Raw genomic sequence first — 24,305 nt, 5'->3', positions numbered from 1 at the left:
CACACTTTTCATTAGTGATGTAAATTTATTTGCAAATCAGATGCAGCCCATTGCTCCCGGCAAGTTGACACCAGGGGTGTCACAAAGTGAGGTCACCTCTGCTCTTAGCTGTGTTCTTCAAAGCTCTATACAGGTTTATTTTATTCCCCATCAATGAAGCTCCTCGCAGACTTTATGAAAAGCCCTTTCAGGAAGGTAACGACGAGAAAAATCAAAGTGCGTCCAGCTTTTATAAAAAAGATAGAGATAAATGGGTAAATAGAGGAAATGACTGACATTAGACCCCCCCCCCCCTCGTTGCCAGGGGGTTACAGGAATATCCTGATTCTGCTAGATTCTGGTTCAACAAAGACCGTCATGTGAGGTCTTAAATGAAAACCAGGGTCACACTGGTTGTTAATACCGTTGTGAAGTGTACATACAGTATACGGAAAATATGTTTTTAGATTCTGTATCACAGCAGAGGTGGAGAAACAGGTTTCCTGTCAGATTGTTTATTCACCTGTCTCTCTGTCAGATGAAAGCTAACACAACGGACATCCATCTACATACGAACGTACGGAAGGAATGTGAAGTCAACAGGGCAGCACCACATAGGAAAACAAGCCATGGGGCAGATGGGGGGTTATACTATCTGAGTAGACAGTAAACGGGGGAAGAGGGGAGGGATATAGGTAGGAAGCAAGGAAGACTTCCATCATAATGACCCAGACTGGAAGCAGTCACAGAGATGAGTACTGGACTTTCTCAATCGATTCCAGATTCATCCCAGAACTGCCATCTGTCTCAATTGCAAACTGTACTCGGGCCAGGCATTTATGATTACAGTCACAGTGAAGTACAGGAGAGAGAAACCATGGGTCAGATCCTTAGCTGATGACTTCAACAGAGCTATGTCAGTTTACACCAGCTGAGGATCTGTATATACCTGTCCAGGAAAAGAATTAGATTATCTCAGAGCCTCAGGAATGTAAGAGAACCAAACCAATCTGCAGGCAGGCAGATGCCACTTACCCACTTAGAGGTCTTGTTTTCCTAATTTCAAAGAACTGAGTTCCTGTGTGATTGTATCTGGATTTTGTCATTTAAAGTAAAGTAACTTTAAGAAAGAGTCAGACAACAAAACAATAAAGCTCACCAAGGTGATGGAAAGTCTCTTCTCACTCTCAAATCGTAATTTCCGCTGAAAGCATAAAGCAGGTACTAAAAAGCCACCGACTCTCATGACAGAAATTAAATCCTATATATGTGAAATAAAACTGAATTCTATTTTCTCAACTGTGAGGAGACGCAAGTGAAAGAGGTTGTTAAATCTGATCCAAATATTAAATGCTGCAAGAGATAATTATTAATTTTCTTGCCATCTCAGATCTCTCTCCTGTTAGTATGGGGGATGGGGAAGGAAAGAATCACAATGGAAAAGAGAAGTAAAGTTTATAAATCTATCTAGAACAGTCCACCTCATTCATTGTTAAAGAATGCTCATAACCTCCCCTTCATGCAAAAAGAATCGTGCTATTCATGTAGGTTTCCCTATAGGCAACATGTGGCTGATAATTTCCGAATATAAACAGATGCAAGTCATTCTCCGTGACAGCAAGACAACGAGAACATCTGTTAACAATATGCGGTGAGGAATGAGCCACAAGCTCATAGCACACAGCGCGCTAGTGGAAAAACAAAATGTCAGGCCCATTTAACTGAATGTACCTCTGACTCTCCGCCCCAGTGGTGTGAATTTTCAGAACAACTGAGCACCCGCAGCTCCCACTGACTTCAGCTGGAGTTGTGGATGCTCAGCGCTTATGAAAATCAGGCCCTACAGACAAAACAGAGCCTGAGGTCTGAGCTGGGTTGCCCTTACTCGGAGCAGTCTGCGTGAAACAGAGGGGCATGATAGCCCTCAATGAGAAACCAAAACCCTGCATTTGAAACCCAGCAGACTTTGAAGCCTGTTTAGGTCTGGATCCAAACTTTGAGTTCTCTAGGCCATCTCTAGCACCTACCAAGTAGAATGGTGTCTACTTTTTAAATTTAAAAATCCCACATATGCATTTCATAGTGTGACAGAGCCTCCTGTCTGCATCACACCGTTCCTCCCTTTAATGCATATTAACAGAGCTCACTGTGTCTGAGTAGCAATCATGCACCAAGGAGTAAAGAAATTCCAGGTCCAAACCTAGCCCAAATTATGTGCTCTCTAAACAACAGGTTAGCCATGCCTCTCCCGCTCAGGTTCAGCTGCTGCTGTAACTTCTGCTGGTGCTTTGATCTTTATTGCTGCTCTGCCTGGCCTACCAAACTTCCTGCTATTTTTGGATACTCTTCCAACTACCTGTTTTCCCTCCAAATGCTCACCAGCCCCTCATGCGCCGTTGTTTCAATCTCCACTGCTTTTCCATCCAATAAAGACCCCAAAAAAAGTTACAAGAGGGCAGAAATAACTGGCAAATGGAGCAAGATGAAAGAGGCTAATTCAATATTTACTCCTGAGGGCATTCTGCACCAAAAAATTTAAAATGCTGCGCACAATATTTTAAAATTCTGCAAATTTTATTTGTCAAATAAATGTGGAGGCTCCAGCATGGCATTGGGGAGCACAGGCCACCGGCTGCACAGAGGTGGGAGATCACTGTGCAGCTTCCCTCCCCCCCCAGGATACGGACTCAGCAGTGAGGCTGCACCCAACCCTGACACAGCACAAGGACCAGACCTGCCCCCGAAACACCCAAGGGCCCTATCCCTCCATGCCAAGTGCACCAGGTGTGGGCAGGCAGGCTCAGCAATGCAGGATCCAAAAGTGGAGGGCTTAATGTGGGAGCATCCAGATGTGGGTTGAAAGGGCTCTGTGTGGGGCAATCTGGGTGTGGGGGGCTTAAAAAGGTGTGGGGGGTCCGGATGCTGGGGGAGTGAGGCTCTGGGGTGGGGATCCAAGTGCAGCTGCTTGGAGCTCGGTAGGGTGGTGATCTGGGTGTGGGTGGCTTGTTGGGGTGGTCTAGGTGCAGGGGGAGCGGGGCTCATCGGGGGGGTTCTGGGTGCGGGGGGGGTGAGGCTCGGCAGGAGGGTCTGGGTGTGAGGGGGTCTGGATGAATGGGGGTTGGGCGGATGGGGGAGCAGCTCCCCGTACAGGGATCCCTCCCCCTGCAGCTGAGGAGTGATGAGTGCAGGAAGCACGGAGCGGTGGGAGCAGTTTGTAGAGCTTCCTACAGCTGGGGCAGATATCTGGGGGTGGGTCTGATACGGCCCCAGATGCCGTGCCGAGGAAGAGGAAGTCCCGTCCTCCCCTGCCTATCCGGGACTAACAGCTGAGCTCAGCGCAGGGCAGGAGCCACCAGCCAGATCTTCTCCAGTCCTGCCCCCCGCCCCACAGTAATTTACCTCTCTGCCAGCTGCCCTGAGCACCCGAAACATACTGCTGGGGAGGGTCGCATGACCGCTCTTGTGGCTTCCCTTTGCTTCCCCGTCAGAAAGTCAATTTTCTGTTGAAGCAAAGAAATCTGCGGGGGACAAATTCTATGCATGCGCAGTGGCACAGAATTCCCCCAGGAGTAAATATTCTGGCCAGTGACTGCTCATTCCATCACTCTGCCCATGTGCCGTGGAAACACAATCAATGTTCAGCGGTGGGGAGAGAAGGGGAAGAAATGCATGTAAGGTTCTGATTAAATCCATAAAAGCCAAGAAACTGAGAAGTGGCTCTCCCCTAACCATCAAGCTCTACCCCAGGGCATGCTCACAGACGTGCAGGCCTCACTCGGGGGGGCTGGTTTGGAGAGGTCAGGACCAGGTCTCCATCTCCATTCCCGGCACTTTGCTTCCCGGTGGGGAGAGCAGCAGCAAAAGTCCCCAAGCAGAAATGCAGCAGGGCACTCTGTCTGTGTGTTTTGCTTGAGCAGTGGCTCAAGTTGAGGGGAGAAGGAGGCCACTTGTATGCCCTTCTGGAGTCCACTCTCAGGTAGCTGAGCAAGTGCAGCCCACCTCCTGGCGCACAGGCCCAGGGGCAGCCGAATCCCTCCCTCAGTGAAAAGCATTAGCTGTGGCTGAGAAGGTGAGGGTCAGATTCAGCCTGGCGGGGAAAAACGCTGTAATCACAGGCTGCAGCTAGATTGGGAAAGGGGTGGATAGTGGCAATGCAAACTGAAAGTGAGCTATCGGGAGAGGCTGGAATATATTACTCCAGGCGCCGTGAATGCTGATCATTTTGAAATTGGCTTATGAGGTTGTTCTGAACATTCCTATTCATCTATTGAGTTGGCACTTCAGTTAAATTCTGCTCAGTGTCACTAAGAGCTAATTGTGTGGCCCTGAAGACCAGAATGAGGAGCTCGACACTTAGGTGGTGTCACAAATCTCCACAAGCGCTGGCAGAGTGGGAGTTTTTTCCCTCCTGAATTATCCTCTGCCTTTGTGGCAGCCTCGTGTTTCAGTAAGTTACCCTGTGGGTTCAATGCAGAGTGTAATGACTCTGCCACCCACCCTAGGGCCAAACTCAAGAAGGATACTGCAGCATCTTCATGTAATTCTGTATTGCTTGAAGCCATTCTGGGATAGACATGGAGAGCCTGTAGTTTGGCACTGGCGGCACTGAAGGCTGAAAACAAAAAGGATAAAAAGATGATATTGGTTATTGCTTCCAGGACAGCAGCTAGAACAATTCGGCTCTCAAGGCAGGTGCTTAAAGGGATACAATTCAGAGTTTAGGACCCGAGAGTGAAAACCCCATATGAAAGCAATCAGCCCCATGTAAATAGTGCAGATTCTGATCTCGGTTACAACAATGTGAACTATACGTTCACTGGAGTTACCCTGCATCTTCTCTGGTGGGACCACTGGCATGAGGAAGGGGCAGCCTTTAAATATCATCCTAGACTGAGAGATCCTGGCAGAGAAACCAAAAGCGTTTGCGTTTTAAAACTAGAAAAACCAATTTCACTCAGATTAATGGAATCCCAATGCTGGATTTGTTCCGGACTCTTTAGAGTATTAACTTCAATTTTAATCTCTGGTTTTATCTATCTATCTATCTATCGAGAGAGAGAGAGAGAGAGAGAGAGAGAGTGATGAATGGAGACAAAGAGCAACTTTGACAATACAAATTTTTCCATCTGCTGGTGGTCAGGGCTCATTAACGGAGTGCAGCACTGGACCCTAAGTCTGCTGGCAGGGGCAAAGCTCAAGGATTCATCAGGCAGTCCCAGCTCAGCTTTTGCCGTACTGTCCTGCCACATTATAATGGTCATGGGGGAAGGGGAAGGGGACTGCCCTCACCTGTGACTAATTAGCTGCCTTCCCTGCTGAGGCTGTGGGGCTAGGGCTCAGGTGACAGCTTGAAGATCAGTTGGGGCCAGATTTTGGAAGTCAATGGGAGTTAGGAGCTTTTTGTAAATTCCACTGGGCACCTAAATACCTTTAAAAATCTGTCCTCCAATTCATGAGAGACTCCCAGGCAGACGGCCTGTGCAGTGCAATCCTGTAAGCGCTGGGTTAAAGGGCATAATTGATATGTTCAGATTGTGTTAACTAGTTTTTATTTTGAAGAAATAATTGAAGCCATGAAGAAAGGGACTGGCACCCCGTGGCTGGAGAGTGTTCTTTGGTCTGAGGGCTGGTCAACGAGCTCACTAGTTTACAATGACCTAATCCCGACCCAAGACTTTGAGGTGCCAATTGATCTCAACCCCAACTAGTTTTCAGTGGGAATTTGGGACATTCAGTAGTTCACAGGAAGGACTCAGGCATTTACCGGTTCAAGCCTTTTTGGACAGGACCAGCTTCAAGGTCAGTTCTAGCTCCATGCCCGTTTAAAGCCAATTTCACCAAATCAAACAAACAATGTTGCATCACTGCCTTGAGGAGACACATCTCAGTCTCTGCCCATCACTGCCAGTCTAGAACTTCCCCAGGATATTTACTAAAGCTCCTTCTGTGCCAGCATTATAGGGCTCATTATTTTACCCAGCATTCTTCATCCTTTTGTATGAGTGATTAATGAATTAACACGACACAATAAATAAATAAATAAAAGCCGTAACTTCACTAACCACTGCAGAAGGCAGTAGCCAGACACCACTATCCCTGCATTACAGACATACCAATTTGTTAAGCATAAAGCACTTGTATTAGGGAACCAAGTTCAGGAGGAGCTGTTTATTTAAAATACTAGGCCAAACTTTTCAAAAGTGTCTAGCAATTTTGAGGACTCCATTTTTGGGTGCCTGCTTGAGACACCTTAAAGGGGCCTGGTTTTCAAAGAGTGGGCAATCAGCACTTCCTGGGGGAAAAAGGGTCCCTTTAAAGTATCACAGACTGGGCACCAAAAAATCACCACAGGTTTTGAATATGTAGGTCTTAGGGCCCAATTCTACCATCAGAAACATGATACAATTCCATGGGAAAAACAAGTGATGAGTGCATGGATTGCAGTCCTTTGGGAACTGCACCCACGTATTTGAAGGCAGAACTGGCCTTAAGAATTACCTCCCCATACCTTGTGATGGTTATTGCTTGAATAGTAGAATAGTTTCAGATTGTTTCCCAAACTCCTGAATATTTCCTGCAAATCCCTTCAGTAAACTGCTATACTGCAGCTGTACCCAATTCCGATTGCCTAATACATTTGAACTCCAATTTATCATTTTAAACTAGTTTGAATGCTGTACTGAACAAGTAACAACTGCAATCATTATAAGCCTAATTTCAAGTAGACAATGTGTATTTGTAATAATGATATTAACACAGACTGAGCAATTCACACATCCATGGGTTGGGTATCAGGAGAGCAATGCTCAGAAAGAGTGGGTAAAATCTTGACACTGTTCATGCCAATAGCAAAACTTCTACTAGTTTCAATAGGTCCTTTCACTCGAGGTGTTTAGAAGACTCAGACAGGTTAGGCCCAAACTATAGGTTTTAGACAATTGCTACTAGCAGCCAGATGCGCGATCGGTCCTTTTTCAAAAACAAAAAAACAAAAAAACCCCACACATATACACACTATCCTCCAACATCAGTTACATGGAGAAATAAAGTATGGGAAATCCTTTCAATGGAAAATATGACAGCCTAGGATCAAGACATTTATAATGTATGGTTACCATTTTCGGAGTTTGAACAAAAAACAAAACAACCCCCCCCCCCCCAAACAATAAGACATTGACCAAACACAAATGTGTCTTTTAATGGTAACAAACACAGGTTATGAACCAGATTTGTTAATATTTGTATGGAAAGTTCATGTCTGTTAATAAGGTTTTTTTTAAAAATAGCTTTTAGGGGAGAAAAATATTTGTCAGCATCAACATGGGTAGTGTAAAGAGACTCATTCAGTATTATGGTAACACTATGTAAAACAGAGTGATCTGATTATTATATCAATCTATAAGGTCTCTCTAAACAAAAGCTCAGTTATAATGATCATTATTTTGTCTCTGATATTTACATGGCAAGGATTTGTAAACCTGTTAAAACCTCCTAAATAAATTAATAGTTAAACAAAGAAATGTTTTGTGTCTGCCGGCAAAATATTCCCCTTTACTTCTTGCAACCCAACCATTGGGACACTGTGCTGCTGCACACAGAGTAAAAATGGTGAAAAATAACATGGATTGTTTCAAATAATTTCAGGTTTAGTCATTTATGCTGCTGTAATCGTAAGAGTAAAATCACCCCTTTCTTTTTATGTTACACAGACACACCCACACTTTGGGTGGGCTATTCAAAAGCACTCAGTTAGCCGTACTCTGCTCCCACTGTGAAAACTCCCATTGACTTCCAGAGAAGCCGACTCAGGCCAACACCAAGCACTCCAACCCTTTATGTTTGTACAGCACCTAATAGAGACCCCAATCCTGATTGGGGCGCTTGGATGCTACCACCCTATAAATAATCAATAATCTCACAGTGTCCCATTAGGAATGACTAGATACTGAAGTTTTGTATGTATATGAAGTCAGAGAATGCAGTTTAAAATGATTTTTATCTTTTTTTAATCATGTGAGGTGCACACAGGCTCTCACAGACAGACACTACATGGCTCAGGAAAGGTCAGATTTGCAAGACTGTTATGCTTGAAACCATTCCACTATCAATTATGTTAAAGCATTAAGGATGGGTCTGCCTGGAATCCAGGAAGGCCAACCAGGGAACCCTGCTGTGTCTCAGAACCACACAGCAGACAATTTTTCCCCAAAGTAGCAACCAAGGACCTGATCCTGCACAGCACTGAGCACCTTCAACTTTCACTGACTTCAGTGGGAGCTGAAGATGTTCAGCATTTCACAGGTGGTGCTCAGCACCCTGTAGGATTGGGCAGCAAGGGAAAAACAGACGTTTGTTTTCTGTGGAGCTCTCCATGCTCCAGCCGGCACTTTCCAAGTGCTTACAGCTCAAGCCCTGCAAGAATACTTTCAAACCTCGTGTGCTCAAACACACAGGGAACCTACAGGCAGTGCCAGAGTGAGAGAGAGAGAGAGGAAGGTGGCTGTGGAGGCACTAAGCCTATGGGTAATGACTCCAGGGCACTGGGCAGCGAGCGCTTCTTTGCAAGTAGCTCTACAGGCACCATCCAGTGAGACCGGGTCCTCACCAAGACACACATCTCTGAGGCTACTAGTGTTGACGGCAGTGCTGGCTGGCCTCCCCCACTTCTGCTCCCAAAGCACAAGCCACCTGCTACAACTTCCTGAGCCCTCTCAACCTCTTCCTCCCAATGCACCCAGGCTGCTCAGACCCAGATTTGGCCCTTCATGCTGTGACAGAATTCTGTTCACGCATTCAAGGGTAATATTTGTTAGATGTGATACACCAGGCAAAGCAAGCACCTCAGGTTGAAAGCCTCTTACAATAAAGCCTGGAAGCAAAACAGATTAGTAGAAATTAAATAGCTTAACTCCAGACAGGCCACTCTTCAATTTTCTTCTCACCCCCCAAAACTGCTAGGGAAAGACTGTTAACTAGAGCAAACAAGAGAACATGGATGCCCAGGACAGGTAACACTGAGACAAATATTTCCCATGTAGGTCTGAAAACCAATATAATGCAAGAGAAATCTATGGGCCAGCCTCTCCAGTCTGTTAGGGCAAACCCTGCTGAGAATTCACCTTCTCCACTACCAGAAGAGTGATAGAAGCAACTTTATGAGTCACCCTCCTATCCCAGCAGAAAGAGAAGGAAGGGGCATGTTGGAGAATGGGGCGGGGAAAAGGGGTAGGGTTGCCAGGCGTCCAGTTTTCGATTGGAACGCCCAGCTGAAAAGGGACCCTGGTGGCTCCGGTCAGCACTGCTGACCGAGCCATTAAAAGTATGGTCAGTGGCACAGCGGGGCTAAAGCAGGCTTCCTACCTGCCCTGGCTCCCTGCCTGCCCTGGGTCCGCGCAGCTCCTGGAAGCAGATGGCATGTCCCTGAGGTTCCTAGGCGCAGGGGCCACCATGGAGGCTCTGTGCACTGCCCCAAGTGCTGGCTCCGTGGCTCCCATTGGCCGGGAACCGCAGCCAATGGGAGCTGCAGGGGTGGCGCCTGCAGATGGGGGCAGCGCACAGAGCCCCCTGGCCGCCCCTGTGCCTAGGAGCCAGAGGGACATGTCACCGCTTCCGGGAGCCTCCTGAGGTAGACACAGCTGGGAGCCCAAACCCCTTTCTGCACTCCAACCCCCTTTCCCAGCCCTGAGCCCTCTCCTGCACCCAAACTCCCTCCCAGAGCTAACACCCCGCACCCTCTCCTGCACTCCAACCCCCTGCCCCAACCCTGAGCTTCTTCCTGAAACCAAAATCGCTCCCAGAGCCCACACCCTCTCCTGTGCCCCAACCCCCCGCCCCAGCCTGGAGCCCCCTCCGGCACCCCAAACCCCTCCTCCCTGTCCCACCCCAGAGCCCACACCCCCAGCTGGAGCCTGCACCCCAACCCTCTGCCCTAGCCTGGGAGCCCCCTCCTACACCCTGAACCCCTCATTTCTGGCCCCAACCCATTGCCGGCATGCCCAGCTGGAGTTCTCACCCCCTTCTGCACCCAACCCCAGCTCAGAGCCCCCTTCTTCACCCCAAACCCTTCATCTCTGGCCCCATCCCAGAGCCTGCACCCCCAGCTGGAGCCCTCCCCCCACATCCCAACCCCCTGCCCCAGCCCTGAACCCTCTCCCACACTCCAAACCCTTTATCTCTGGCCCCATCCCAGAGCCTGCACCCCCAGCTGGAGCCCTCCCCCCACATCCCAACCCCCTGCCCCAGCCCTGAACCCTCTCCCACACTCCAAACCCTTTATCTCTGGCCCCACCCCAGAGCCCGCACCCCCAGCCGGAGCTCTCAGCCCCTCCCGCACCCCAACCCTCTACCCCCTGCATGGCAAGTGAGTGAGGCTGGGGGAGAGCGAGCGATGGAGAGAGGGGGAATGGAGTGAGCGGGGGGCGGGGCAAGGGTGTTCGGTTTTCTGCAATCAGAAAGTTGGCAACCCTAGAAGGGGGTGTGGTGGAACAAAGCTCCACTGCAACTGAGCTTCCACTGGCTTAACGTCCATGAAGAATATTATGCCAGTGGCATAAACTGGGCTGCCCTGTTCCGCCCTAACTTGCCCTGGGACATGCGGCCCTACATCAAGGAGTTGCAACCATTTCCCTGCACCCTCCCCTCTGCACTCCGTCTGAGCAGAGCTGACACGGCCTGGAGAATCAGAATGCTACTGCAGACAACACAACACTTACACACTAGGGCCCAGTCTAGCACCATGGAAGTCAATAGACATTTTGCCATGGTTTACAATGGGAGCAGGAGCAGGCTCTAGAACAACATTGCCATCCTTAGCCCCAGTCAGGGCCTGATCATCAAAAGGGCTGGGCACCTGCAACTCCCACTGAAGTTAACGGAAACAGCAGGTGCTCAGCCTCGCCCAGGATTAGGCACTTCTGAGGCTGATATAGTTCCCTTTAACAGAGTCCTGAGCTGGCCAACCCAGCACAGAGTCAAGAGGCTGATCAGGAAAGACATTGTGCCAGACATATCTAGCTGTTAGAAGGACAAGTTCTCCATGTTAATTCGATTACCTGAATATCTATAGAGGGGTACAGGTAATTGCTTTGAAAACCTTGTTAGTTCTAGGTCCAGCAGTCGGGGGGATGGGAAAACGAAGAGGTGAACAGGTTCTGTGTTTGATGAGAAAGATGGATCTAAAAACTAGCCAGCAGATAACACATATATTTAAGTGAAACTTTTAGTATAAGCATCAAACAGCCAGGAATTTGCATAGCAAATTTAAATAAAGATAGAGAGCTCGAATGCTGAAGATTATTAACACTGTGTGAGCAGGTGTTATTCTATTTGCAATTATAAAAACCAGTGTCTTAAATAAATACCAGGAGGTTAAAACCTAGCTCCACTTAAGTTTTGCTCATGACTTCTATAGAGCAGAATAGGGAGGAAGGATGGTCCTGTGGTTGAGGCACTAGCCTAAGCCTGGGGAGACCTGGGTACAGACAAATCACTGGGCCTCTGTTCCCCGTGTGTAAAACAGGACAACAGAACTTCCCTACCTCACTGGGGCGTCGTGAGGATAAACACATTAAAGCTTGCGGAGTGCTCAGATACTAGGGCAATGGGGCGGGGGGGGGGGGCATATAAGTACCATACATAGAGCCAGGATGTCACCCCACGTTAGTACTGTTGCATATCTTGACAGAGCTGTCAGACCAAAGGTCCTATGTCTCCTCAGGAAATTTCAGTTTCAGAAACCCATTAGTCTCTTTCTCCTGTGCTGTCCCCACTGAGGAGTCTCTCTTCTCCTTACCACATGCAGGAAGTGAAGTGACATGGACCCTACTTTCTGAAGCACCATTTGCCGCTCTCATTTGAAAACCAAGGGAACACATACAGTTTGTCTTCAGTGGCACTGACTGTCAGTGGACAGCTACTCACTACTCCCTGCAGAACATCACCTATAGAGGAGTGTATCACAAGTAGAAATAGCCTGTGGAAACCTCCCTCCAAATAATAATACAGTTCTCTATAGTGTAGTTCACGTCATCTGTGTACTTACTCAGAGACAGAGACTTTGAGTAAAATATATAGGGCCAAATTATTCTTTGGAATAACTCTACTGATCACTACAGTTATGCTAAGGATGAATTTGGCCCATGGAATCCAAGTGAACTTCTGAAATTTATATCTGAGGACTGTCTTATAAACAAAGAACTCCAAAAACTAAAAATCTCAATTCGCTTTATTATTTTTTTAATACCTTGAGTAGCACTAGCTGGATAAGATAATTTTAAACTAACATCTTTTAGCACAGCATTTCTCAAACTGGGGTCTGCGAGGGTACTCCAGGGGGTCCGCTGGCCCTGCTGATCAACTCCTCCCCCTCCCTCCCAGTGCCTCCTGCATGCCGGGGAACAGCTGTTCAGCAGCGTGCAGGAAGAGTTGAGGGAGGAGGAGTTGATCAGTGGGGCCAGCAGACCCCCTGAAGTACCCTTGGTTCCCGGCGTGCAGGAGGTGCTAGGAGGGAGGGAAGGGAAGGAGAGGAGTGGGGATGGGGTGTGCTTGGGGGAGGGGGCAGAAAGAGGTGGGGAAGAGGAGGGGCAGGAGTGGGGTGGGGCCTTGGGGGAAGGGGTGGCATGGGGGCAGGGCTTGGGGCTGAGCGGGATGGTTGGAGGTCCACAAAAATTTTTAAATCAAAATGGGGGTCCTCGGGTTGCTAAAGTTTGAGGACCGCTGTTTTAGCACATTTACAACTAGGCTAAGCAACTAGGGGTAAGTTCCAAGCCTCCAACTTGCATTTTTCCATTCAGTTTACACCTAGAGTTGGCAACTACTCCAGACAAAGGTGCTAAGATCAGTCCTCCCACAATTCTACCTGCTCATTCCATACCAACAATGCATGAAATGCTAATGCAGCAAAGTTTTAACCTCCCATTTAAAAGCGAAGCGTGGCTCTGTGTCAATACTATGCCCTCAAAAACAGAGCATTCCAGTCATAGCCACATGTCCCAACAGATGCAAGACATCTGCAAGAGTTTGTAATGGGATAACTGAACAGCTGAAGGAGCACAGGATGGAAGGAAACATGAACCCAGCCATTCATGAATTATAAAGTGAATGACAGATTAACAGAGACATATGACAAAGGGGCAGATTCTGATCTCATACCAATGTTATTCAAGAATAATTCCACTGAAGTCAAGGGGGCTACCCCAGTATAAGATATGGGTGAGATCAAAGTCAGTTCCAAAGTCTGTATTAAAGCCCACACAGAGAGGAGGGATTGTCTTGAGGCTAGTACTTTTCACAGGACCAGGTTTCAAGCAATATGGGTTCTATTGCTAGCCCCGCCACAGGCTTCCTACATGACCTTGTGCAAGTCACTTAATGCCTCTGCACCTCAGTCTCCGCTGTGTAATACTTACTGACCCCAGGGCCTGATTCTGTGCCCTCCCTCTGTAAGTACTCCCATTATTACTCAGCAGAGTGGAGCCATCAGAGAGACTGTTGGGAGGCTTCATTCATTAGCATTTGCAAGGCACTTTGAGAGCCAAGGCTAGCTGGCACTATAGCAAAAGTACTATCTAAAGGACTAGTACAATTTACTAGGCACTGATAATAAACTGAAGATGGGGGCAGGGTGGGAACGGGGATAATCCTGAAGATGCTGGCATTTCCAAACCAACAGCTCAATCAGTGTTTTAGGGAGACGTCTTCATTTCCAGAGAATCCGGTGTTGGGAGGGAAAGGGAGAAAAATCAGCCTTGTGTTTCTGTAATTTACATCTGTCCCACTAACAGCAGCCCAACAGACAAACTCAGAAGCTGCTTACTGCTCTACAGTAAGAGGTAGTGAGTCTAAGGGTAGGTCTACACTTACCCGGTAGTTCGGCGGCGATCGATTGAACTTCTGGGTTCGACTTATCGCGTCTTGTCTGGACGCGATAAGTCGAACCAGGAAGTGCTCGCCGTCGACTGCGGTACTCCAGCTAGACGAGAGGAGTACCGCGGAGTCGACGGGGGAGCCTGCCTGCTGCGTGTGGACCGAGGTAAGTTCGAACTAAGGTACTTCGAACTTCAGCTACGTTATTCACGTAGCTGAAGTTGCGTACCTTAGTTCGAATTAGGGGGTTAGTGTAGACCTGGCTAATGCTAAGATGATTAGTTCAGTCAAATGCAACTTTCTGGAAAGGGAGGAAAACTCATTGCCCATCACTGGGAATTAAAATGATTCAGAATCCAAATTGAACTCATCAAATTCATGCAAGTAGCTATGTGAATAGAAATCAGGTTCAGCTTTTAATTACTGCAAATATAAAAGAGAGTAAGATTCGCTTTTTAGAAGGAAGGTGCAAGCTAGTGGACTCTCTTACCAGCTTGAGCAAGATCGGTGCTACACCAGTGACTACTTTAGGCCCTGGCCTCTAGGCACAAGTTATTGGTTAACCAGACACTTAGGCAAAATATCAAAATAAATAAGTTCTTCTGCCCCACACGGGCTACAGCTCCCAGAGACTTTTCTCTCACCTCTCTCAGCCAGTGCCCTGACCCAGGGACTCCTATAGGAGCCTTTCCATGCCCTACAATTCTCTCCTTCCCCAGCCCATTTACCTAGGCCCCATCTAAGAACTGGGGCTCCATTTTCTATTCCTTGTAGTTCACCAGCCCAACTGAGCATTTGTGGGCCTCTATAAGGACCAGGTGCTCTTCAGGCAATCACTTGTCCCCTGGGATCAGCTGTGAGGCAGCTAACTAGTCACAGGTGGGACTGGGCCCATTTCCCCTTAAAGGTGCCAGTCACCCAGTGCCAGGAGGTCTCCTGTTGCACCATAGTGGAAGGAGAATGAAGCACTAGGAGATAGTAATTCTTCTCCCACTGATCAGGAATTAGTAGCCTGACCTTTCAGGAACAGAACACATGAAGCTATCAGCTGTCTAGTTTGACAGGTATCAAGTGTTATCTCTACACTATTACGGGGCTCCCATGTACATAACATGGAATGGGGATTCAACTCTGAAGATACTGAAATACAGTGCGAAGAAGGAAAACACCACCAGTGCTCCCCAGCGTTCAGCTATATCAGGTGGCCTTCAGCATGCTGGTGTACTTGGAATGTTTCTGCTCGTTCACCAGTTGCTTCATCAATCACCACAGACATTCCAAGTGTAAGTCATATGATGCAGCAAACCCTTTGGGACTGGAAAGCAAGGGGAGAGAATCAAGTCCAGTATGTGCTTTGCTATCTTCTAATAGCAACTAGAGATGCTGATCAACGGTGAAGTCATCAATGGAACTCTGACCTTTCAGTCCTTTCTACCTGAGAGGAAATCTACAGGTACAAGGCGGCCTACACACCTTGTCTAGCCCTCTGTACTCTGAACGGAAAAAGTGTGCGTGTCTTACAGTCTACACACCACTACCACTATCGCCCACACAAACCAGATTAAAAATAAAGTGTTTCAAGTCAGCTAAAGGGTCCACAAGAGCGTCTAAATCTAAAGACAATCACCAGGAAGAGTGTTGCCAGATACACAAAGAGCAGAACCTGCTAGAAAAGACAATCATAGAATATCAGGGTTGGAAGGGAGGTCATCTAGTCCAACCCCCTGCTCAGAGCAGGACCAATCCCCAGACAGATTTTTGCCCCAGATCCCTAAATGGCCCCCTCAAGGATTGAACTCACAACCCTGGGTTTAGCAGGCCAATGCTCAAACCACTGAGCTATCCCTCCCCCCAATTAGTACCTGATGCATTGTACAAGATCCCAAATCCAATCTCTTCCTAACACAAATTGACTATGGCTGAGCTAAAAGATGCCACAAAACATGATGCAAAGAAAAACTCCATGAGCCTGTGAGTAGCATAGTAAAGTGTCAGCAGCCAAGCAGCTATGATGTTATCATTAGTACCATAGTTTACAATATTGCACTCCTAAGCAGGAGTAGATCATATTCCAGGACAAGACCTGGTCCACGCTATTATATTAACAGGGGAGAGGAAAATCAAAGAAATAAGCAACAGGAACTACACTAGGAACCCAACTGTTGCTGACTGTGATGGTCAACACATTGTGATTGTGAGCTCCCCCCGCCATCCCCTCTCAGTCTGTATTGGAAACACTTTAGCCATTGGTTTAGAAAGCTTGATCCGTTTCCATGCCATTAATGAAAGCATGACAGGTGCTTCATTCCACCAGGTGCAGATGGACCCTTCATCTAACAGCATTTCATCTTAGCTATTTCCTATAAGACCCAGGAACTGCCGTAGCAGCAAAGACCAATGGCCCACATGCAATAGCATTGACCTCTGTCCAGGACATACCTGACACTTCAGAGGAAGCATGACATGCTGAAGTCAAACGTTCCCACTTCACATGGATTTTAACTGTCATTTGAGAAACACCTCCCCAGGGAAGACTTGGCTAAGGGACACTCAGTCACTTACCTTTCCAACTTCCATATTAGTTACTTTGCTAGGCCAAACACCCTTGCAGTAAAGCCCTTCAAGGAGCAGGGAAGAGAATTCAAGAATTCCATTTGATTCAGCCAGTTCGTCTTGTAGGGTTTCCGCTCCATGCTCCTACCAGGGGCAGGGCTTTACAGCCTTAAAGGGAACAGAGTGTGGGCCTCCAAACTCCAAGAGAACCTGACGCTCCACAGGGAAGGGATGTTCCAGACGAGTGGATCCTTTGGGATGGGCTGCTATGGGTTCTCCACGCTGCGCCTGAGCTCTACGCCCTCCAAGTAGGAGAGGTGATGTGGTGATCAGGACTGCTGACTTTCTGGAGGAAATAACTCCTGTGTTTGAGCCTGAGGGGAAGAATCCTGGGGAGTGACTGCTCCTGGTTGCCACAGGCAGTGCCACAGCTGTGCGGTGTTCAGATAGAGGGGCTCCTGCAAGCTCAAGGGAAGGGGAAAAAAGCTGGAAACTTAGGCCCAGATCCACAAAGGAACTTAAATCCAGATTTAGGCATCACTGCAATCCACAAAATCCCCACTCAGCTGCTGCCTAACCCTGTAGGTGCCTAAGCTCACTCAGCGCCTACATTTTTGCTGCAGACGTTCCCTGGGCGCCTATATTTCTGCCTCTGGGCATGTGCACTTCTGCCTTGCTTTAAGCATCCTTACATCTAAGTCCCAGAGCGATCCACAAACTGGGGGAAGATAGGCACTCCTCCTCTTATCTTGCCTGTGGGGCTCCATCCAGTAGGCATGCTCTGAGTATACCTAACTCCACACAAAATGCCTGGGGACAGGAGGAGGCAGCCTCCCTTATACTCTTTCGGCCAAAGGTTAGGTTACTTCTCTGGGATACGGGAAACCCTGGTTCAATTCCCTCTTTGCTTGATAAGGCATTTGAATAGTGATCCCCCACCTCTCAAGTGCCCTAACTACTCAGCTAAGGAGTGAGAATCACTGTCTCTCTGGCCTAATTAATTATTCAACTTCAACAGAAGAGACAGAGGAAGTCCAACATCACAGTATCCCACAGTCCGATGGCTAAGGCCCTCTCCTGAGAGGTGGGGAACCCTTGTCCAAATCCCTTCTCATCAAGTAGAACAGGGGTGGCCAACCTGTGGCTCTTCAGAGGTTAATATGCGACTCCTTGCATAGGTGATGACTCCAAGGCTGGAGCTACAGATGCTAACTTTCCAATGTGCTGTGGGGTGCTCACTGCTCAACCCCCTGCTCTGCCCCAGTTCCTTCCACCACTCCACCCCTTCCCCCAAAACCCCTGCCCCTTCCCCCGAGCCTGCCATGCCCTCACTCCTCCCCCCTCCCCACCAGAGCCTCCTGCGCATTGCAAAACAGCTGATTGCAGGAGGCGTGGGGCTGCCAGTGGGCGGGAGGCGCTTGGAGTTGGAGGGGGTAGTGGATGGGGGGCTGCTGACATATTACTGTGGCTCTTTGGCAATGTTCATTGGTAAATTCTGGCTCCTTCTCAGGCTCAGGTTGGCCATCCCTGAAGTAGAAGGTGGAACTGAACGGGTGTCTCCCACATCCTGGGGGAATACCCTAACTACTGGGCTAAAAGTTATAGAAGAAGTCATGATCCTCCTCCTCCTCCTCCTCCCCATCCCAATGGTCCGTTGTGTGGCACTAGGCAAATGCCTAACTCATTCTTGTAAGAAACAGCTTAGGCACCTAAGCCACCTGACTCCGGGAGAGGAGTTCCCAGTTGTGAACCACAAGCAGAGATGGGCACATCCCTGCAGCCCAGACTTAGGTGCTGAACTCTGTCAGAAGGGTGGGGCTTAGCCCTCTCCCCCTTCTTGGCATCTCCCATTGGCTAGCTCAGGCATCTCCCCACCTAGCATATTGGCTTTTATAGGGAGCCTAGGCACCGAACTCACGCTTTGTGGATCCCAAAGTTGTTCCAATGATTTTCTAGATGCCTAAAAGTTAGGCATTGCAGTGCCTAAGTCCCTTTATGGATCTGGGCCAAGTCTCTTCTCCTCCTTCCATGTGTTTGCTCTCCTCTGTGTCACAGAGCAGAGAGAAGCACAGGGATCCTAGTTACTAACCTTGCCTACTAGCTACCTCGTGGTAAACTCTACAGTGCAACTCAGCCTGGATGTGAGGACCTAAACAGAGGTCCACGTCTAAATCTTGCAGATTCTTTCAGCAGAACATCAGCAAAATAAGGCCTTTCTTGTCCTTTCACACAGCAAAACTCTCATCCAAGCTCTTGTTATCTCGCATCTTGATTACTACACCATCCTTTTCCCTGGCCTCCATAAATGCAATTTTGCCCCACTCAGATCCATTCAGAGCATTGCTGCAAAGATCATTTCCCTAGTCTATCGCTTTGGCCACATTACCCATCTGTTGGCATTCCTCCATTCGCTCCCTCTTGTCTATCACATCAAATATAGGCGACTTGTCTTCCCTTTCAAAATCTTTCATGACCTATCCCCACCCTACCTATTATCCGTCATTCAGAATTGTAAGGTCGCCTCCCACTTCCACCCAGGCCCATGATGCCAGTCACCATTACCCTCTTGTTAAATTTTCAAACAAACATCTTTGTGCTTTCTCCCATTTCCCCCCCAGGTATACTGTCAGGCCCACAGGCTTCAGGAGCTGGTGTTCCTTCCAGCTGAGTTTTCACCAAGTTAACCCTTAGAGGGTCCCATTTAAACTCCACACTGGGTAGGCACTCCCTGTACACATCTGCAAAGCCACCTCATTATCCACCTTCAAATCCTTCCTCAAAGCTCGCTTTTGCTGTGATGCCTACAAAAAAAACTTGACAAGTTAGGCTGCTGATGTGCAGAGACCACAGTCTATCATACTGACCATCATCATCGGTTTCCTTGAGTACAGACAAACTGATGGGGGAGTACATCTGTTGACTCTTGTCTTACAATCTAAGTATAATCTCTTTGGGGAAGGGACCATCTTTTTGATCTGTGTATGTACCCCACCTGGCAAAATGAGGTCCATGCCTGGGGCTCCTAGGTGCTGAAGCAATACAAATAATATAATATATCTATTAGGATTTTACACTGAGATAACTAACATGCAATAGTTACCTCACTGTTAAAAAAAAAAAAATCTTTGCAGCAGTGAAGACTTGCATTGCCATTGCAGCATTAGAGCTGTCAACAAATAATTGCAAACATATACATATATTGGCAGAGACCAAGCCTAGAAACCCATAGGTGACGTTTTCAAGAAATTATTCGTGATGCAAAACAGGTGCTTAGAATGGAAACACTTAGGCAACCTTAACTATAGCTGTTATTTGCACTCAAGCTATAACATACACACACGCTTCATGAGACAGAGAAAAGCAACTGCTGTACTAAGTTTCTTGAGATCTCAGGGTTCTCCCAAGTCCTAGAGCCACTTACTTTAGCCAGGTATGCAGCATTCCTTATTGTCTCCACCATCTCTCTGCCTGCAGGGTGCACCTTTGCCACATGCACCCACATCCTCTCCCAGGTCTGCCCATCGATAGGGAAGCCACTTTTATTGACGAGGAAAAGCACCCCTCCATCTTTGTCTTCTTCTTCCGAGCCCCCGTTGTTGGCAGTGCTGACAGGCCGTGCATGGGTGCTCCTTGACCGGCCCCCTTTGGCTCCCTTGGGATGGGGGCAGTGGTGGGCATTGGAAGTAGAGCCTGTCATGATGGGTTTGAATTGCGAGAGCAGTCCAAGTAGGAAGTATGTATACAGTTCAATGCCACAACAAGGAAACCTTATCCATCTCTCACTTGCTGCCACAGCAATCAGGCAGAGTGGTTATTAGCTAAAATTAGCCAGCGTGAGTGCTGCTGGGTTTATTCTCTTGTGGGCTGAATCTAAAACCAGCAGAGGATGAGAAAGAGGAAAAGAGAAAGCATGTTAACAGAAGAAGAGGAGCAGAGTTTATGCAAAGCATTCAGCTTACTGCATCACCTAGGGCTGGCACACAAGAGGATAACAACATGGCTAGATCCCTTTCTGTATCAACTAAGACTGACAGACAAAAGGACAATAGCAATCTGGAGAGACACCCCTGTAAAACTCCCGAGGGCGTCACACAAGGGTGACAATAGCAATCTACCTAGATCTCGCTCCATATTACCCCTGGGGGTTCCCAAAGGGGGATGACAAGTGACCTAGACCTGGCTAGATCCCTCTGCTTATCACGCTTAGGGCTGTCACATTAAGAGACGATGGCACTCTGGCTAGATTCCTGTCTGCATCACCCGGTTCAAGCTGACACAATGCTGGAGTCCAAAATGTAAACGTAACATAATCCCCCTCGAACTAAAGCCCAGAGACCCTGCACTCCACACTCATCCTCTCCTCTTTCCTCAGAGGTGGGTGATTCTGTGTCAGCCACCACCAGCAGGGAAGCAGACTGCAGCACTAATAGTATTATCTCAGCTCGAGAAGGGTCCGTTCGCAAGCGATCCCCAGCAGCAGAGGGCTGGGCTGGGAGTGGGTGGGTGCCTGCCTGCTTCCCCAGCTGCTGCTGCCGGCCATTCTTTACCAGACATGCCACCCCTGCCATGAATCCGCCCCCGCCCCCATACCTGGTCGCAGCGGGATTCATTGCACCATGGACTCTCCGGGAGGCTGGGGCTGCTGCGGCTGCCTTTTTCGCCTTATTCCATGTTCCATGATTGTTACTCTCTGACACGTAACCATGTTACCCGGCAGCCGCCGACGTTCCGAGCGCCCCTATTGGCTGCCGCAACAAAGAGGGGCGGCCCCAGGAGCTGGAAAGCCACTCACAGAAGCTTTGCCGAGTTCTGGTTGGCTGTGATCTTGCCAGGGGGCGGGGCCAGCAGGAGAAATCTGATCACTTATTGCTGGAGCTGAGCTGCCGTCAGTGTCTGGAGCTCCCAGTGGTTCGATGCGTTTAAATCATAAATCGGAGTGTTACATCTGTTAGACATTTGTACGTAGATGAAGATTAATTTTCTAGCACCAACAGTATTCTATGTCGGAACATTTATTTAACATACTGTACTAATTATTCTAAATGAGGGTAGATTACTTATTTCTCTGGTACCCACAAGCTGCAAGACACTTCACATCTATGATCCCTATCCCAAAGAGTTAACGATCTAAAACCTTAGTCCTATAATCAGATCCACATGGGGTGACATTTGCATCTATACAGATCCAGTTACAGAACCATCGTCTAAAGCAAGGGTTCTCAAACTTCATTGCACTCCGACCCCCTTCTGACAACAAAAATTACTACATGACCCCAGGAGGGGGAACCAAAGCCTGAGCCCGACTGCCCCGGGCGGGGAGGCCAAAATCAAAGCCGAAGGGCTTCAGCTCCAGACAGAGGGCCTGCAACCTGAGCCCCACTGCCCAGGGTTGAAGCCTTCAACCTTTGGCTTCGGCCTCAGGCAGTGGGGCTTGGGCTTTGGTCCCGGGCCCCAGCAAGTCTAAGCCAGCCCTGGTGACCCCATTAAAATGGGATTGCAACCCACTCTGGGGTCCTGACCCACAGTTTGAGAACCGTTGGTCTAATGTAAAGTGCCACCCTGCCCACCACTTTTACTCTCTCTCCCCTACCTCAATGGGTTGTAATCAGCGACACTAACATTCCAGTCATACACATTGTCCCACCGGGTTTCCCCATTTCCCCTCCCCAGGGAGAATTTCCAACTCCTCTTCCTTATTGCCCAGATTCTACTGCCAAGAGCAGTGTTGCTTCCCTTCACAAGTGTTATCTTGCAGTGCACATACACTGCAGAACAGCATTCCCGTGAGTCCACACTTGTGTTACTGCAGGATGGGTTATCTGTAAGCCAGGGAGAGACTCCATCTCACATGTCCCTTTCTTCCCTCCATTGGAAGGTGCCAGGGGAGAAAGAAAACGTGTCCCCAGGGCTGAGGCAGAATGGGAATGGTGGCGTTGCAGCATGGGATTGCTGGCCTTGCAGCATGCTCACCAGGAACCCTCAAGCCTTCCCTATCAGCTCTGCAGCATCAGAACAGCAGAGCCTGGATTGGAGCAAGGGAAAGGCCTATTTTCCACAGAATCCTTCCCTCAGGCCCAGAGCATTTAGAGCAGAAATCCCCGTGGGAGTTAATGTTGCTCTAAAAAGAGCTGCCAAGGGGCATGCAGCTTCTTGACAACACCACGCAAAGTGATCTGTTTGTAGAGATGCATAAAGCCCTGCACTGATTCTCTGAGAAGATTCCCCGGAGCAGTTGCGGGAGGCAGGACCTTATTCCTTACCTCTCGTGACAGGGCTGTGTGAGAGCTTGTAGAGAGCCAGAGGCAGCTTTCTAGAGGGTTAATTCAGAAATTCCCTATGGAACCTAGGGGCTGCGGCCTACGGCAGGAAGGAGCCAGGTGGTTGTTGGAGTGACTCTAGGAGGAATGCTATGGGATGGCTTTCTGATCACCTCTTCACTCTGCTTCTTCCCACACCCAACTTTGGGGTAAGTCCATCACCTCCTCCTTAGTGCGTGTGGGCTGGAAACCAGATACGGCAGTAGAGAGGTTGCCCACTCAGCCCATGCACAGGAGGATCCATTGCAGCTCAAGTCCTCCTGCTTGTCACAGCCCAGAGGAATGCATGACACTGAGCCTGGACTCTGACTTCATTAGTCACCAACAGGTGAGTGTGGCAGGAGAGGACACATAACATGTCTACAAATAGCTTTTTCTGGACTGCTGAGGTGGGGGGGAGAAAGGCCAGATTCTATCTGGCTCCTTAGGACTCTGAGGAAGCTCTGGGATCTGGAGCGAGGTCTCTGGAGCCTCGGGATGTGCAGGTTTGGAGACATGTGGCTCCTACCTAGTCCAAAGTATCCTGCCGTGCTCCCCCACAAGAGCCATATTAACAGGCAACACTGCAAGTGACCCCCATGCCTCTCTATTTCCTTGGCCACATGTATTGTGTCCTTTTTCTGGTGGCTAGTCCAGAAAAAGAGGACAAGAGCTCACTACTCCTACCGCCTCAGGGATTTGTTGGGTTAAGATCAGCTGGTAGAAGCATGCAATAGCGACAGAATCTGGGACTTCAAGCCCCTAGAGTGGCCTATTACCTTTATAGACCTGCCCTTTCATTCTACACAGCTATATTAAAGTTTAGTGTGATAGTAAAGAGACCCATTTTCAACCCTTCACCACACAGGACAAAGCCCGCAGTATTCATCATTAACTATTTATTTCTATTCTCCTGGCTCCCAAACTGCTTTCCCTCCCTACTGCCGCCAACCACCTTTGAGTTCTCCCTCTTCTCTCCCCGGCTCTGCTCACTCGATTGCAGCAGCTCAGCGGATGGTCCAGCTTTGCTCTTTCACTTCCATTCTTCTTCACTTCTGTGGATGGATTTGCCATTGAGCAACCTGACGGAAATATCTGAGTCCTCTGTCTAGGCATGCAGGCCCAGCAGCTAAAGCCAAGCCCCACTGAGAGCAGTGGGAGATTAGCCTGGAGTCAGGAGTGGAGGCTTGGCCCATGGGGACCCCAGGCACTGCAGCTGCTGCCACCTACATGGTGAATCCTCCAACCCATCGCCAAATGGCTCTTCCACATTCTGCAAACTGGCCTCACTGGCTGACTATCTAGGAGAACAGAAATCCTCTGTTAGAACAGGAGAGTCTCTTCAATGCAGCACTCTTTCCACGGCTCCCAGAGGGTCACAGTGAAACACCTGCGAGTCTTTAGGAGTCTCTCAAGGAGTTCCCTGCTCAGTCACTTGGCACCCACTAGCAATGGACTCTGATAGTGGCATTGCAAAGGGGAGCTCAGCAGATGGTCCCTTCTGTGGCTTCCTGAGTGGGAGGGAGGTTGGTCTTGTCATTTAAGGCCTAGCTGTCAGAATCAGGGCTCCTGGGTTCTCTGGCTTTGGAAGTGGGTGGAGTCTAGTGGTTGGAA

General features: G+C 48.6%; 1 protein-coding gene across 2 annotated transcripts in view; it reads right to left on the bottom strand.

Annotated features, from left to right (window-relative positions):
• The window catches only part of VASH2 (vasohibin 2), a 59,570-nt gene extending 39,478 nt beyond the window's left edge, over window positions 1-20,092 (bottom strand). Inside the window, exons 1-3 of one of the 2 annotated variants that reach the window (XM_065401876.1) lie at window positions 19,817-20,092; window positions 4,503-4,591; window positions 1,015-1,071 (exon numbers count right to left, since the gene is read on the bottom strand). In XM_065401876.1, the coding sequence (XP_065257948.1) occupies window positions 1,015-1,071; window positions 4,503-4,591; window positions 19,817-20,092 (422 nt within the window). The remainder of the gene's footprint in view (window positions 1-1,014; window positions 1,072-4,502; window positions 4,592-19,816) is intronic. The other variant, XM_065401877.1, reaches the window with a different exon arrangement.
• Window positions 20,093-24,305: the final 4,213 nt, after the last annotated feature.

Source organism: Emys orbicularis, chromosome 3, assembly GCF_028017835.1.
Source record: "Emys orbicularis isolate rEmyOrb1 chromosome 3, rEmyOrb1.hap1, whole genome shotgun sequence".
Lineage (NCBI taxonomy): Eukaryota > Metazoa > Chordata > Testudines > Emydidae > Emys > Emys orbicularis.
The sequence above is the reverse complement of the archived record's forward strand: the minus strand, read 5'-3'. Positions and strand labels throughout refer to the sequence as shown.